At 39.9% G+C, this 16522-nt stretch overlaps 1 protein-coding gene across 2 annotated transcripts in view; it reads right to left on the reverse strand.

The window, feature by feature from the left end:
* Positions 1-361: 361 nt before the first annotated feature.
* Positions 362-16522, reverse strand: part of LOC126179348 (poly(ADP-ribose) glycohydrolase-like) — a 152992-nt gene continuing 136831 nt past the window's right edge. For both annotated transcript variants that reach the window (XM_049924602.1, XM_049924601.1), the window contains one exon: positions 362-1042. In XM_049924602.1, coding sequence (XP_049780559.1) covers positions 573-1042 — 470 coding nt within the window. In that variant the 3' untranslated portion in view covers positions 362-572. The remainder of the gene's footprint in view (positions 1043-16522) is intronic.

Genomic DNA, 16522 nt, shown 5'->3' on the forward strand with positions numbered 1-16522 from the left:
GTGTTAACTAAAAAAATTGGTTTCAAATGTCCTGATTATCAGTCATTGTTTTGGCAGACACTGAGTAACACACAACTTTACCAAACTGGCATGTTACATCACACCATGTCTAGCCCTCACGATCTAATGTTGTGGACATGTAGGCTCTTCTGAAAACCTTGCTTTGGTCAAACCCAACTGCAACTGCAAACTGTTTCTCCAGGGAGTGGCAGACAAGATGTTAAAGAATGTGAATTCCTGCCATGTAAACACGCTATCAATATTTGCTACATTCCTTCTTAGCTTTCACACTTTATATAATCTGCATTGTCAAGTTTTTTATTGTAAAATGAAAAATGAAATTAAACCACATATAAAATATTTATTTGCTGTTAACCAGATGTGTTTAATGACACAATATAAAAAATATTTCTTAAAATTGTTGCTTCAAATAGTACAGCAGTTTAATATAAGATTCCATTATACAATTTTCAATGTATTTACATTTATTTATGCACTGTGATCTCACCTGTAAATAAATAACAATGTGATTCTTATTTGCAGAAATTTAAGAATGTAACAGCTAAAAAACATTATTTTTGAACTGCATTAAAATAATCAGATATCTTTCTCTTTGGGGAGTTTGTTGATTTTGGAAGTTTCGTGTTTTCAAACTTATCCAGTTGATCTAACAGACTAGTTTTTGAACTTGAACTTCCTGGTTTTGCTGCGGAGGAGTCACACAATTTGTCTGGAACAGAGACCTCATTATCTACACTCTCAACTTCCATCATAACTGCTTCTAAGTTTTCCTCAGTCACTGTATCACTGTTCTTTTTATGATGCATGGCTGAACTTCCAGATGCTACTTTTGCAGAGTTCTGTCCAATGTCTTTAACGGAGCTTGAAACTGAAGATTCTCTGTTTCCATCTCTTCTTTCTAAGCTTTTTTGTAATTTACTTCTACTACTGCCAGTTGAGATACTCCATTCTTCAACTTTATTATTCCAGGTGGAGTTATTTTTGGAAGCAAAGTTGCCTGGCTCCACAGACCGAACATTTCCTGCAAATAAAAACAATGTGTAAAAACCAAAGCAGAACGACAAAAGACTGGAAATTAATTACATGTTGTGTTCCTCAAGGTTCCATCTTTGGTCCATTGATTTTTCTTGTGTACATTAATGACTTCTCATCTCTTACAATGCCAGATACTAAGTTCGTTTTGTATGCAGATGATACAAACATTGCAATAAGTAGCAATAATATATGAAGATATGCAGATTGAAGAGGTTGACAGTGTTAAATTTCTGGGATTACAACTCGATAATAAATTCAATTTGGAAGGGCATACAAGTGAATTGCTTAAGTGCCCAAACAAGTCTGTATTTGCCGTGGGAATGATGTCAGATGTAGGAGATATAAATATAAAGAACTTGCATACTTTGCTTACTTTCATTCTATTATGTCATACGGGATCATATTCTGGGGCAACTCATCAAACTAAGTAAAAGTTTATAGGGTGCAAACGAATGTATAAGAATCATTTGTAGTGTAAATTCAAGATCATCATGTAGAAACCTGTTCAAGGAACTTTGTATTCTAACCACTGCTTCTCACTATATTTATTCCTTAATGAAATTTGTTGCTAGTAATACATCTCTATTTCCAACCAATAGCTCAATACATAGTATCAATGCTAGGAATAAGAACAATGTACATAAAGACCTACAATCACTTACCTTGGTCCAAAAAGGGGCCCAATATTCAGGACTACACATTTTCAATAAATTTTCAGCAACCATTAAAACCTTGGTTTCAGATAAAGCACGGTTTAAACAGAGTTTGAAAGACTTTTTGATAGACAACTCCTTCTACTCCATAAATGAATATCTTAACAGAGACTGTTAAGCCAGCTTAAGTAAAAACATCTGTTAGATTTCAGTTTTGACAGCACTTGATCACAACAGTCAAGATTAGGTATTTTGAGTATGATAAATTTATTAATGAAGCATAACAGTGTTTCATTCTGACAGCGTGTTAATTCTGTAAATATTAGCTGTTCCAGTTTACCACATTGCATTCACCTATTTCAACTATCTCCTGACAAATGATCAGGGTAGTAAGTGTTATATTCAAATGTTTTATGTCATACTTTCTGACATGTTCCACACCCATGAGAATCATCTCATTTTTGGGTCTAAGGAACAAAACTGAATCTAATCTAATCTATATAGTTTTAAAAAATCATATTCATAAAACATGGAAGTTAGTGTTGACTGCTACTGCAAGACAAATGGAAAAAATGGCTCTGAGCACTATGCGACTTAACTTCTGAGGTCATCAGTCGCCTAGAACTTAGAACTAATTAAACCTAACTAACATAAGGACATCACACACATCCATGCCCAAGGCAGGATTCGAACCTGCAACCGTAGCGGTCGCTCAGTTCCAGACTGTAGCGCCTAGAACCGCATGACCACTCCGGCCGGCGCAAGACAAACGCATTAAATATATTAACATCCGAAGTATATAACAGAACTTATTTTTTAAATTAGCACACAGAGTGCATGGTTTTATTTGAGGTAAATTGGTAGTGTAAACATGTGAAATAAAAGATGATAAATGGTGCTGCAGGGCATTCTTTATGACTCAAGGTAAAGAATAATAATTAAAAATAAAACATAACAACATATGAGGGCGGTCTGAAAAGTTCTTGGCCAGGTAGTGAAAATGATGATTTATGCTTTCAAAGAGGTTTTATTTTCCACATAATCTCCTCTAAGATCAACAAATTGCACCCAGTGATGCTCCAATGCCATTAACCACTCTCTGTAGTGTTCCTCTGGAAATGCTGCTAAGTACCCATCTACAGCCGCAATGGCTCCTTGACTGAATGAAAAGCACTGATCAGTGAGGAATTTCTTCAGTTTTAAGACAAGATGGAAATCTGAGGGAGCCAAATCTGGGTAATAGGGTGAATGCTCAAGCACTTCATAGTGCAAATACCTCAGTTTACCCATTACCAAGGCATTTTTGTGGGAAAGTGGATTGTTCTGATGGAAGGTGATTTTTCTTGTACTTTAAGCTAGGTCTATTTTCACAAATGATTGTGTCCAGTTTTGTTAGAAGTTGAAAGTAGTATTCTCCAATTATGGTTTTATCTTCGTACAAGGTAGTCAATCAACAAAATTTCTTTACCATCCTGAAACACCGACACTATGCTCTTTCCCACTGATGGCACAATATTTGCCTTCTTTGGAGCTAAAGTATCTGTTTCTACCCACTGCATGAAGTACCTGTTACCTGCTTCTATCCACTACATAGACTGCTGTTGGATTCACGTGTATAGTGGTGAATTCACGTTTCATTCACTGTTACATATTGATGCAAAAATTCACTTCTGTTTTTCTTAAAATGCACCAAGCACCTTTCAGAAAGTGTTGTGCAAATGCTTTTGTAACCCACAATGGGCACACATGGTTCCCATCTTGCACAAAGCTTCCTCATGTTCAATTCCTGGTGCAAGATGTGATCAGTACATTCCTTTGATATCCCTAGAGCATTACTAATTTCACGCATCTTTATATGCCGACCTTCCAAAATTACATCATGCACTTTGTTGATGATTTCCGGTGTGCTTGCACTTTCTGGCCATCCTTCACATGGATCATCTTAGATGCTTTCGCGGCCATATTTAAACATGGCCACCCATTTCTTCATGGTGGAAACTGAAGGTGAAGTGCCACTACACATATTTACAAGCCTCACATGCAATTCGATCGATGTTAAACCTTCTTTTACGAAGAAATTAATTACTCCGCAAGACTCGATTTTTTTTTCCACTTTCAACAGCATACGCACCGCAACTGCTTTAAATGACTGCCTACACTCAACTGCGACCTGGAATGACTTGCAATTTTATGTGACAACTACTAACACATGTACCAATGTAAGAGGGAAACAACACAAGTAGTGCTACGGCCCTGGGCGAGGCTGAGACCTTTTCAAACAGCACTTGTATATACATTTCTATTACTACAAACCAAAAGCACACACAGATGTCAAAGTCAAAGATATTTAAGAAACAATTAATGTGCCTTTAAATTGCCTAAATGCTGTTAGAAATAATAGTGAATGAAATATACTTTAAAATCTTGTAAATGTTAGTGATATTGTTGCAAGGAGTCGACAGATGATCAATACTGGATTATTACATCTCAGTTACTGAAGTTCTTACAGTTTCTGTAAGTCTAATTGCAGTGCTAATAAAATTTTACAACTTTATTCTTATGCTCACAATTAATTTAAGTGTTCCATTCTGTAGATTTGAATCATAGAAGTTGGAAGACTTGATGCCACCAATGCTTTGAGTCTGGTTGCCGCACAACCACAGCTAATAAATAACATTTGGTAATTATCTGTATGTTCCATGGATCATAAGGCAACCTCTTGTTATGATATGGAACTGGTCAGTTTTACAATATATGTAGAGACTGTTACATATTTAGCTTTTGGTCTTGTGGCCAAAGCCTTCTTCTTTCTTATTTTTTATATGCATACAGTGATTTATACTTAACTATTTTCAACCTCTCTCTCCTCCCCTTTCTTAAACTTACATACAAAATCATGTAACTACATTAGAAATTCTTTAGGGATGACACATGACAAGGAGGAGATAAGAGTTTAGCGTCCCGTCGACGAAGTCATTAGAGATGGAGCACAAGCTCGGATTAGGGAAGGATGGGGAAGGAAATCGGCTGTGTCCTTTCAAAGGAACCATCCCGGCATTTGCCTTAAACGATTTAAGGAAATCACAGAAAACTAAATCAGGATGGTCGGAGACTGTCGTCCTCCCGAATGCGAGTCCAGTGTGCTAACCAATGTGCCACCTCACTGTGTCACACATGACAAACACAAACTAAGATAGACAATGGCATAATATTCCTTGTGCTCTATGAGGTTTTGAATCATATTGTATAGTGATGACCCCTAAAGCAAAAGAAAAACACACAAACATGGCCACCAATTTTTCTAATGGCAATATATACAATCCCCTCCAAAATCAAAAAAATGCAAATTCTGAGTTATGGAGAAGTGACACTGTTCTGGGAGAGGATGTGATACTTCTTAGCAAGTTTAGTGCCGAGAGGAGATATTATCAACTTGGAGGTCTATCATCAGACTCTTCAAAGACCAACTACTGCTATTCATAATATAAACATATGCTCATTGTCAGTTTCAGATATTCTAGTTCAAGACCATGTTAGTTATTTTCATGTTCTCTGACTCACAACTGTAATCTCTTGCTGTGATATGAAAAAAAAATCAGTTATAGCACATCACTCTGGGGAAAATATGACCACTGGGTAGTTGGTCAAAATACAATACTTATGGCTGAATATCTCACTCCTTTCAGTGCCACACTAAAGCTGAGTGATAGATAGTGTAAATCATTCTTCTTTTAGTATTATATTTATGAATGTTACTGCTTGCAAACTGTGACTGATCACTGGAAACAAAACTTAATAAAAGAGTAAATGCACTGCAAGGCTATTTTCAGTATGCTTAACTCTTTTAACAGCAGTCTACAAGATGTTCTAGAGTGATCAACACACATAATCCTCATTATATGCTACTAAGCAACAAAAACTTTTCTTTTAAATATGAATTATCCCAAAATATGATTCCATATGACATTAGTGAACAACTGTAGGACTTGTAGTTACTCCATTAGGCTTGGTTACAAACTTGCCTTCTCAACAGAGAGAACTATTTCTGTCTCTGGGTACATGACTGAAGATTATCGGATGTAACGAGAACAAGAGTGGACCTAATATCAATTCCTGTGATACACCTTTAGTGGTTATTCCCCATTCTGATGATGATGTTTCATTGTGTACACTCTTACAGTTTCTTGTTTCTGTTATATAACATAAAAACCAGGTACAAGTAAGATCTCTGATAGCATTATATTTGTTTTTATCAAGAAGAACACTGTGCCTTGGACAACCAAATGCTTTTGATAAGTCACAGAAAATACCAGCTGGCAACATTTTATAGTTAAAATTTTATATTATCTGTTTTGTAAATTAAAAAACAGAATTACTGTGGAGAGGCACTTTTTAAATCTAAACTGATACCAAGTACCTTATTTTGATACAGATGTGTGTTGATTCTTGCATAGAGAATTTCTCTCTGTGGCTTTGAGAAGTAAGTACACTATAGTAGTTGTTGTTATGGTCTTCAGTCCGAAGACTAGTTTAAAGCAGCTCTCCCTTCTAATCTGTCCAGTGCAAGTCTCTTCATCTCCGGATAACTACTGCAACCAACATCCTTCTGAATATGCTTACTGTATTCATATCTTACTCTCCCTCTACAATTTTTACCACCAACCTTCCCTGCAGTATTAAAATGGTGATCTCTTGATGTATCAGAATGTGTCCTATCAAAATGATCCCTTCTTTTAGTCTAGTGTTGCCATTAATTTCTTGTCTCTCCAATTCTCTTATGTACCTCTTCATTACTTGCATGATCTACACATCTAAGCTTCAGCATTCTTATGTAACACCTGATTTCAAAAGCTTCTGCTATTTTCTTCCCTAAACTGTTCATTGTCCATGTTTTGCTTCCATGTATGGGTACATTCTGGACAAACATCTTCAGAAAAGACATCCTAACACTATATTCAATGTTAATAAATTTCTCTTCTTCAGAAACGCTTTTCTTGCCATTGCCAGTCTACATTTTATATCCTCTCTACTTTGGCCATCATCAGTTATTTGCTACCCAAATAGCAAAACTCATCTGCTACTTTAAGTGTATTGTGACAAGAAACATAATAATTGATATCTAATGTCCTGTAGATACCACAGAATACCATGGCTAGGATTCCAAATGGCACCAATTTGGTGCGTCTATAGAGAGAGTACAATACACCCTCCACTGCCAGAAGACAACAGGTGCCAATAAGGGCCTACGATGACCAGAACAACCTCGTAAAATGACAAATGATAACAATCTCATCAAGATTACTACTAAGCTTCAAAACAACAGTACTGATGTGGTAGAAATGAACAAGTAAAATATATCTGATGCAACACTACAAAGGAGAGTGATGCCAGCTTGAGAGGACTTTTGGCAACAAGGAAACCTCTTCTGAGGCCCATAAATAAAAACAAGAGACTCGGAAACTTAGTAAGTGGACATATGAAGAGTGGAAGAAAGTGTTATTCACAGATCACAGATGAATCAAAATTTGGTACCAGGATGAGGACACTTTTTCACCAATCTGAGGGAGAAAGTGCACTCTACCTACTGTTGAACATGGTAGGGATTCAATTATAGTTCGGGGTGTTTAGCAGGACATGGAGTTCGCAACACTGTGAAAATAAAGGGTGTAGGGACCAGAAACACTAGCATCATATACTTCAGTATCACACAGTAACATGTAGATTGAGCTTAATAGAGAGAGGGTTAATATTACAACACGATAATGTTCCAAAATATCAATCAGTGTTCTGTAAGTACACTGCATCAAATAAAAAAACAAATTGTAATATATGGTGTGGCCATCCCAAAGCCCTGATTGTAATCCTAGTGGAATGGCGTAGGATGAAGTCGACATACATTTCTGGATAGTTCACATAACAAGCAAGGAACATCTCTGGAATATTGGTAACGACATGTGGAATCATACAGACTCGCAAACTTGTAAAAAGTTATTCATCGCATGCTTCGAATTTGTGAGGCAGTCATTAAATCAAAGGCAGGATACTTTGATAAAAGTAAAATATATTTTTTGGTTGGTTGATTCGGGGGAGGGGACCAAGCAGCGAGGTCATAGGATTAGGGAAGGATGAGGAAGGAAGTTGACCATGCCCTTTCAAAGAAGCTGTCCTCGCATTTGCCTGTAATGACTTAGAGAAATCATGAAAAACGTAAATCAGCATGGCCGGATGCGGATTTGAACCGTCATCCTTCTGAATGCGAGCCCAGTGTGCTAATAACTGCGCCACCTCACTTGGTAAGATATAATTTTTCTGTTTGTATTATATATATTTCAGAGTGTATAACAATATTTTTGCATGAATAAAGCTTTTTGTGTTAATACTCGAAGTATCAGATAACAGTTATGGTTTATTGAAATTACTCAGTGATACAGTGGCATGTGACCAAAAAGACTGCATATATATGAAAAGAAGAATTTTGGTACTTTACTTGAGACATTGTTAACTCCATGAGTACTTTTTTGTTTTGAGGAACTTCATTACATTCTTAATTTCTTTAGCACATCATGTAGAATCTGTAATTTGTCTTTATGTATAAGGCATTCTTTCTTGCATATATTATGCTGATTTATCCATTGAACTATAGATGCCACTCTTCTCAGATACTTCAGAGAAGTGTCTACCTGAAGTATCAAATATTCTTACTAAAATATGTGTCATAATTATGTCATCTAGCAGACAAAAGGAGACAAACTATAGTCTGTACAGTACTGTACATAACATTTAATTTTATTACCTGAATTAATGATTTCAGACATACAGTGAGTTTTAATTATTTTCCTTACAGCTGCACGTGAGAAAATTAACAAGGGACACGTTAGAAGTGTTAAGTAACATAACCAAATCATTAATTTTATTTGAATATTTCATACTATTAATATTAAAGTGTCCACAGACTATAATTTGTCTCCTTTTGTCTGCTAGATGGCATAATTATGACACAAATTTTAGTAAGAATATTTGATACTTTCCAAGAGGAAATCTATCTACTGTAACAATTAAACATGACCTTTCCAGTAGCAGCAATTCATAAGCAGACTTGGGATTGAAACTTCCTGGCAGATTAAAACTGTGTGCCCGACAGAGACTCAAACTCGGGACCTTTGCATTTCGCGGGCAAGTGCTCTACCATCTGAGCTACCGAAGCACGACTCACGCCCGGTACTCACAGCTTTACTTCTGCCAGTATCTAGTGTCCTACATTCCAAACTTCACAGAAGCTCTCCTGCGAACCTTGCAGAACTAGCACTCCTGAAAGAAAGGATACTGCGGAGACATGGCTTAGCCACAGCCTGGGGGATGTTTCCAGAATGAGATTTTCACTCTGCAGCGGAGTGTGCGCTGATATGAAACTTCCTGGCAGATTAAAACTGTGTGCCCGACCGAGACTCGAACTTGGGACCTTTGCCTTTCACGGGCAAGTGCTCTACCATCTGAGCTACCGAAGCACGACTCACGCCTGGTACTCACAGCTTTACTTCTACCAGTATCTCATCTCCTACCTTCCCAACTTTACAGAAGCTCTCCGCTGCAGAGTGAAAATCTCATTCTGGAAACATCCCCCAGGCTGTGGCTATGCCATGTCTCTGCAATATCCTTTCTTTCAGGAGTGCTAGTTCTGAAAGGTTCGCAGGAGAGCTTCTGTAAAGTTTCGAAGGTAGGGGACGAGATACTGGCAGAAGTAAAGCTGTGAGTACCGAGCGTGAGTCGTGCTTCGGTAGCTCAGATGGTAGAGCACGTGCCCACGAAAGGCAAAGGTCCCGATTTCGAGTATCAGTCGGGCACACAGTTTTAATCTGCCAGGAAGTTTCATATCAGCGCACACTCCGCTGCAGAGTGAAAATCTCATTCTAGAAACATCCCCCAGGCTGTGGCAAAGCCATGTAACCGCAGTATCCTTTCTTTCGGGAGTGCTAGTTCTTCAAGGTTCGCAGGAGAGCTTCTGTAAAGTTTCGAAGGTAGGAGACGAGATACTGGCAGAAGTAAAGCTGTGAGTAATGGGCATGAGTCGTGCTTCGGTAGCTCAGATGGTAGAGCACTTGCCCGCGAAAGGCAAAGGTCCCGAGTTCGAGTCTCGGTCGGCCACACAGTTTTAATCTGGCAGGAAGTTTCATATCAGCGCACACTCCGCTGCAGAGTGAAAATCTCATTCTGGAAACATCCCCCAGGCTGTGGCTAAGCCATGTCTCCGCAGTATCCTTTGTTTCAGGAGTGCTAGTTCTGAAAGGTTCGCAGGAGAGCTTCTGTAAAGTTTCGAAGGTAGGGGACGAGATACTGGCAGAAGTAAAGCTGTGAGTACCGGGTGTGAGTCATGCTTCGGTAGCTCAGATGGTAGAGCGGTTGCCCGCGAAATGTGAAGGTCCGGAGTTCGAGTCTCAGTCAGGCACACAGTTTTAATCTGCCAGGATGTTTCATATCAGCGCACATTCTGCTGCAGAGTGAAAATCTCATTCTGGAAACATCCCCCAGGCTGTGGCTAAGCCATGTCGCCGCAGTATCCTTTGTTTCAGGAGTGCTAGTTCTGAAAGATTCGCAGGAGAGCTTCTGTAAAGTTTGGAAGGTAGGAGACGAGATACTGGCAGAAGTAAAGGTGTGAGTACCGGGCGTGAGTCGTGCTTCGGTAGCTCAGATGGTAGAGCACTTGCCCGCGAAATGCAAAGGTTCGGAGTTCGAGTCTCAGTCGGGCACACAGTTTTAATCTGCCAGGAAGTTTCATATCAGCGCACACTCTGCTGCAGAGTGAAAATCTCATTCTGGAAACATCCCCCAGGCTGTGGCTAAGCCATGTCGCCGCAGTATCCTTTGTTTCAGGAGTGCTAGTTCTGAAAGATTCGCAGGAGAGCTTCTGTAAAGTTTGGAAGGTAGGAGACGAGATACTGGCAGAAGTAAAGGTGTGAGTACTGGGTGTGAGTCATGCTTCGGTAGCTCAGATGGTAGAGCACTTGCCCGCGAAATGCAAAGGTTCGGAGTTCGAGTCTCAGTCGGGCACACAGTTTTAATCTGCCAGGAAGTTTCATATCAGCGCACACTCTGCTGCAGAGTGAAAATCTCATTCTGGAAACATCCCACAGGCTGTGGCTAAGCAATGTCTCCGCAGTATCCTTTGTTTCAGGAGTGCTAGTTCTGAAAGGTTCGCAGGAGAGCTTCTGTAAAGTTTCGAAGGTAGGGGATGAGATACTGGCAGAAGTAAAGCTGTGAGTACCGGGCGTGAGTCGTGCTTCGGTAGCTCAGATGGTAGAGCACTTGCCCGCGAAAGGCAAAGGTCCCGAGTTCGAGTCTTGGTCGGGCACACAGTTTTAATCTGCCCGGAAGTTTCATATCAGCACACACTCCACTCAGAGTGAAAATCTCATTCTGGTGACTTGGGATTGATGATCTAAGCAGAAACTTCTGGTACATCGCCGAGGGTACATAAGTTGTGTTGGGGGCATGTGTAAAATTGGGGGCATGTGTAAAACAGTACTGTCATTCCCATAATGTTGAAACTGTGGTTTATCCGACATCCAAAAGGGCGTGATCATTGGTTTTGAGGCCAAGGTGGAGGCATTTCCAAAACGGCTAAGTTTGTAAACAGCAATTGTAGCCCACTGAGGTTAAAGTATACCACGAATGGCAATTGGTGCTATTCAAAACTGGTGCTGAGGCAACAGTGGTTCACTACAGGCTGTAGATGACAAGGATGATTAACAGTTGCAGAGATGTGTACCGATGAATAGACGTGCAACTGTTTAGGAACTGACCACCCAGATGAACCATGGGGCTACCAAAACTGTCTCCTCAACGGCCATTCAGTGAACACTGATGCATACGGGCCTCCACAGCAGGTGTCTGACTCATGCTCCCACGCCAACTGCTGTTCATCATCGACAAAGGCTGGAATTTGCACTACAGTACTGCAACTGGGCATCCACTGAGTGGCAACATATGGCCTTTTCAGATGAATCACGTTTTATGCTCCATAGGACAGATGGTTGTTGGTGCGTACAGCATGAAATATCTTGCACCCTGCAACAATTGTCAAAAGGGTCCAGCACGGAGGGAGGAATTTCAAGGACTGGGGAATGTTTTCGTGGCATACCCTGGGTGATCTCAACATTCTGGAAGACACAATGGATCAATCCAATAATGCATTTATCCTTGGAGACGACATCCACACCTACCTGCAGTTTGCTTTCCCTTGGTACAATGGTGTCTTTCAGCAGGAGAAGGCAATGTGTTAAGCAGCTCGAAAAGTACGTGCATGGTTTGAAGAGCACCAGGATGAGTATACCGTACTCCATTGGTCACCAACCTCCCCGGATTAAAACCCAATCAAGATTCTGTGGGACCACCTCAACTGCGCTATTTGTGCCCTGGATCCTTAACCAAGAAACCTCACGCAGCTGGCCTTGGTAATGGATTTGCACGGCTCCACATCCCCGTGGGTAACTTCGAGAACCTCACCGACACTGTTCCTGCACATCCCACATTGTGAAACGTGGTTATTCAGGCTTTTGAAAGGTAGTCGCATTAATATGACTGGAACATGCATAAACAGACTTTAACTGGATTATATTTTTTCCCTACAGAAATGGGCTGCTAATTTGTATTCCTCTACATTCAGCATATGGATTCGCATATTTAGATGGTGCTCAGACATAATACATAATTTTTTTTTTTTTTTTTTGACATTCTAGATAGTGGAAACAGATAAGCTGTTTGTTAACTTTGCTTATTAGTCCTCTAGCTTTCTGATGTATAATGGTAAGGTTATCCACACTAGTTTGTGTGTGACCCTTCATTTATCTGGACCTCTCTTAAAGCAGTCTGTCTGAATAAGATATTTAACCTGTAATCACAGGAATTGTACCAATGGTGATGGTCTTGAGTCATCCTGTCCTCTCCCCCCTCCCGTATTTCTACCATTTTTTCAGATAATCTGTCTTTCCTCTGTCTATTACGGTATAGGCCCTGTCTTTTGTATCCCTAACTCCCAATAGCAGAAAGTGGCACAGCATCTATATGAGCCACACCTGTAGTCAGCAGCAGCTTGGTCAGTTCCTGACCTACTCACTTGACGGCTTTGTTCATACAGGATGCAGACCTCACCAATGCCCAAATTTGTGTGTAATGTTACTGCACCAAACTTCTCTATCTTCTTCTTGGCTAGACCATTGCCCATTCTGCTACTATCAATACTTGGTCCTTTTCTCTCAGATTCCTAGTTAGTGCCCCAATACTATCCATTACTTGGTCAAGACTAGCAATTGGTTTTAAAATACTTGTGACCTGATAACCTGATACCAGTTTCTCCTATAAGTGTTTGTCTATACCCGCCTTTGACTGTTACCTAGAAGCAAAATATTTCTTTCTTCACTCAAATTAGTTTATGACCTGTCTATTAAACACTTATTAATAGTCTGCTGCATCCTCTTTACTTCTGCAACTGAATGAAGGGCCTTCACTTCAATGGATAACAGGGTATATCTGTTCTTTAGATCAGTTGTCACAAGCTATCTAAACTATTACCTTTTGCATCTTTCCTGCTACCTTTTCCCACTTTCTTTCCCACCTCAACTATTCTAATTCGATTTTTGTTGCCTCAATATGTGCTTGAAGGGCACAAATCTTCACCTCTTGTTCTGTGATTTCCTTATTTTTTGTAAATAACTTACATATCCACGAGAGAGCCTCACTAGGAATTCTTCGTGCTGAAGCAATCATCCAAATGTAACTGCAATTCATAATCCCCGGACATTAGACCCAAACTATCAATTAAACTGTGGCAATATGTGCATTTGTCACACGTGGTTGCACTATTGTAAGTAATTACATCAATGTACATCCCGTCACAGGCAACCTGTGAAAGCAGCCATATCATATACCAGCTTTGCTGTAATCATTGCACAGCTTTTTATATTGGTATGACTACCAACCAGCTGTCCGCCATGATGAATAGCCACCACCAAACTGTTGCCATGAGCAAACTCAATTACCCTGTGGCACAACATGCACATGAACATAAAATGCTTGATTTTAATGGCTGTTTCACAACCCACGCCACCTGGATCCTCGGCTCCACCACCACAACTGTGCAAACACGTGATATCCTTACAACATATTCTCCACTCCCAAAATCATCTCGGCTTCAACCTATAATAACCTGTTGCTCCCACACCTTCCACCCAACAGTTTCTGCATCCTCTGTCCTATAACCTTCTTCCAATTCATGTTCCTTCATCCTCACTGTGTTCACTCTCTGCCAATGTACCCACCCACTCTTTTCTCTCTTTGCTCATGTCCTTTTCTGTTCCACCCCTGCCTCTTCTCACAGCCTCCCAACACTGACCCTGGCAGCCTGGGCCTGTCGCCTTCAAGTCCTTGGGTACTCCACTAGACAGAATCCCCCCCACACCAACCACTACTATACTTCCCTCTATCTCTCCCCCTTCCCTGCCCCACTCACAACTGCTGCTTTAGTTCAATGCAACAGTTGTAGTCCAGCTAGAGTGGTTGAAGATAACTGTCATGTGCATGAGTGGGCCTGCTTGTGTAAATGTGTCTGTATGTTTTCCTTTTTTTCTGAAGAAAGCTTTGGCCAAAAGCTTAGTATGTAACAGTCTTTTACTGTGTATACCTGCAACTCAGTGTGTCATCTTTACGGTGAGTAGCAACCTATTGTTTTCATTATTGTTAATCTTCCCATTTTCATATATTAATGAGCTGTTACAGTTGTGTTTATACTCGTAAATAAGTGTAAACAAATAAGGCCCACTGGTTGTGGCTTCTAAGACTGAATTAACTTACATATACTTAACCAAAATCAAACCTGTGTTAATTTCTGTTTATAAACACCACGTGCTTCAATGTTTAGCCTTTTACATGAAGCAGAAACAAACAAAAAAATCAAAATGAAGTTTGTCTTGTGTTTACCATAAACAAATTTAAAACTGAGCATGTGATATCCCATTGTAAGAACTATTCACTTTTTAATTAATAACACAACTGCACATGTTAAATCCTTGTATTATGAACTGAAACAGACACTAATATACTTAATATGTTTATTTGCGTTGCCATCTTCTGCAGCAGCTGTTAACATCTATTACTATAAGTTACCCGTCTTGGGCTGACTGCAATCTAATTAAAAAGAATTACACCACACATGTTTCGCTTCTATTTATAAAGCATCTTCTGTGGTTATTCTGTAAGTTGGATACTTATGCTTATACATTTTGGTTGTTTTAGGTTAAAAAAAGTGTTTTCTTTATAAACTTGGTCTGCAACTTACTTACAGTGTTTCTTTACATATTCTGCTCCTTCCCTCCTTGCTAGCAGTGGTTGGTGTCGAAAGGCTTCATTTCACATCTGCACCTGGCAGTTTTTACAATTAACTTTCTTAAAAACTGCTTCTCATTCTACACTTTCACAGTGCTTAAGTCTGGTCATTTGTTTTTGTTCATAATGTGAGTGTTGTCAACTTGTGAAACGATCTGTTTCGTTCTTTCGTGTGTGTCTGTGTACGTGGGAGGGAGGGGGGGAGGGAGGGAGGGGGAGAGAGGGAGAGGGGGAGAGAGAGAGAGAGAGAGAGAGAGAGAGAGAGAGAGAGAGAGAGAGAGAGAGAGAGACAGAGAGAGACAAATTGTCTTGTATGCATAAAAAGCATCAATCACATCGTTTTTTAATTGCCCTGAGGCCAAAAACCACATAAAAAGCATCAATCACATTGGTTTTTAATTGTGATGGGGCCAAAAGCTGAATAAAAAAGTATCAATCAACATCAAATTGGATTATTAACTTCCGTGTGACTGGCACGAAACATGTTCAATATGCTGTCCACTGTTTTCTCCAACAAGTTGAAATCGTGAAACACCACGTTCCACAAGTGTTCGGTATGTTTCTGAGGTCACATTAAGAATGTGCTGTACAGTGCGTGCCTTCAATGCAGCTAAGTTTGCAATCGGAACACCGAACACATCTTTCAGAAAGCTCCACAGCCAGAAGTCACACAAATTAAGATCAGATGATCTGAGCGGCCGGCTGTAGGAAAATGGCAGCTGATAATTCCAACATTTCCAAAATGGCGCTTCACAGCTTCTTAACTGGATTTTCAATGTGTGGAGGTGCACCAACTTGCATAAAAATGATCCCAGTCACACATCCATACTGCTGGAGAGCTGGAATGACGGACGTGGTTGAACAAAAGACACCACAGCATTTACCAGTAATGGTACAGGTAACAGGACCAGAAGCACCTTTCTCTTCGAAAAAATATGGTACTACGATAAATGATGCCATAAAAACGCACCAAACAGTGACCTTTTTAGGATGAAGTGGTACTGGTTGATTTGCGTGTGGATTGTCCGTTGCCCATATTCGACAATTCTGTATGTCAGATGGAAGTGGGCTTTGTCTGTCCACAATATCTTCCACAGCCAATCATTGTCCACTTCCATATGAGCAAGAAATTCTAAAGCAAAGGTCTCTCTTACTGGAGGGTCAACAGGAAGCAACTCATGCACATGGGTAACTTTGAATTGATAGCAAAGAAGGATGTTTCGTAGGATTTTACGCACCGTGCTCACAGGTATGTCCAATGTTCGGGCAATTCTCTGTGCACAGCACACTTGCACACCACCACTCATCTCCTCCTGCAATGCTGTGGCCACTGCTTCCACTGACATCGAATCAATTCGTTTCCTCCCTCTACCAGTTTGCACACCAAAATAACCCATTTTTTCGAATTTCTGAATCATTTTCTCCAGATCCACAGCAGT

This window comes from Schistocerca cancellata, chromosome 1, assembly GCF_023864275.1.
Source record: "Schistocerca cancellata isolate TAMUIC-IGC-003103 chromosome 1, iqSchCanc2.1, whole genome shotgun sequence".
In the NCBI taxonomy this organism is placed as follows: Eukaryota; Metazoa; Arthropoda; class Insecta; order Orthoptera; family Acrididae; genus Schistocerca; species Schistocerca cancellata.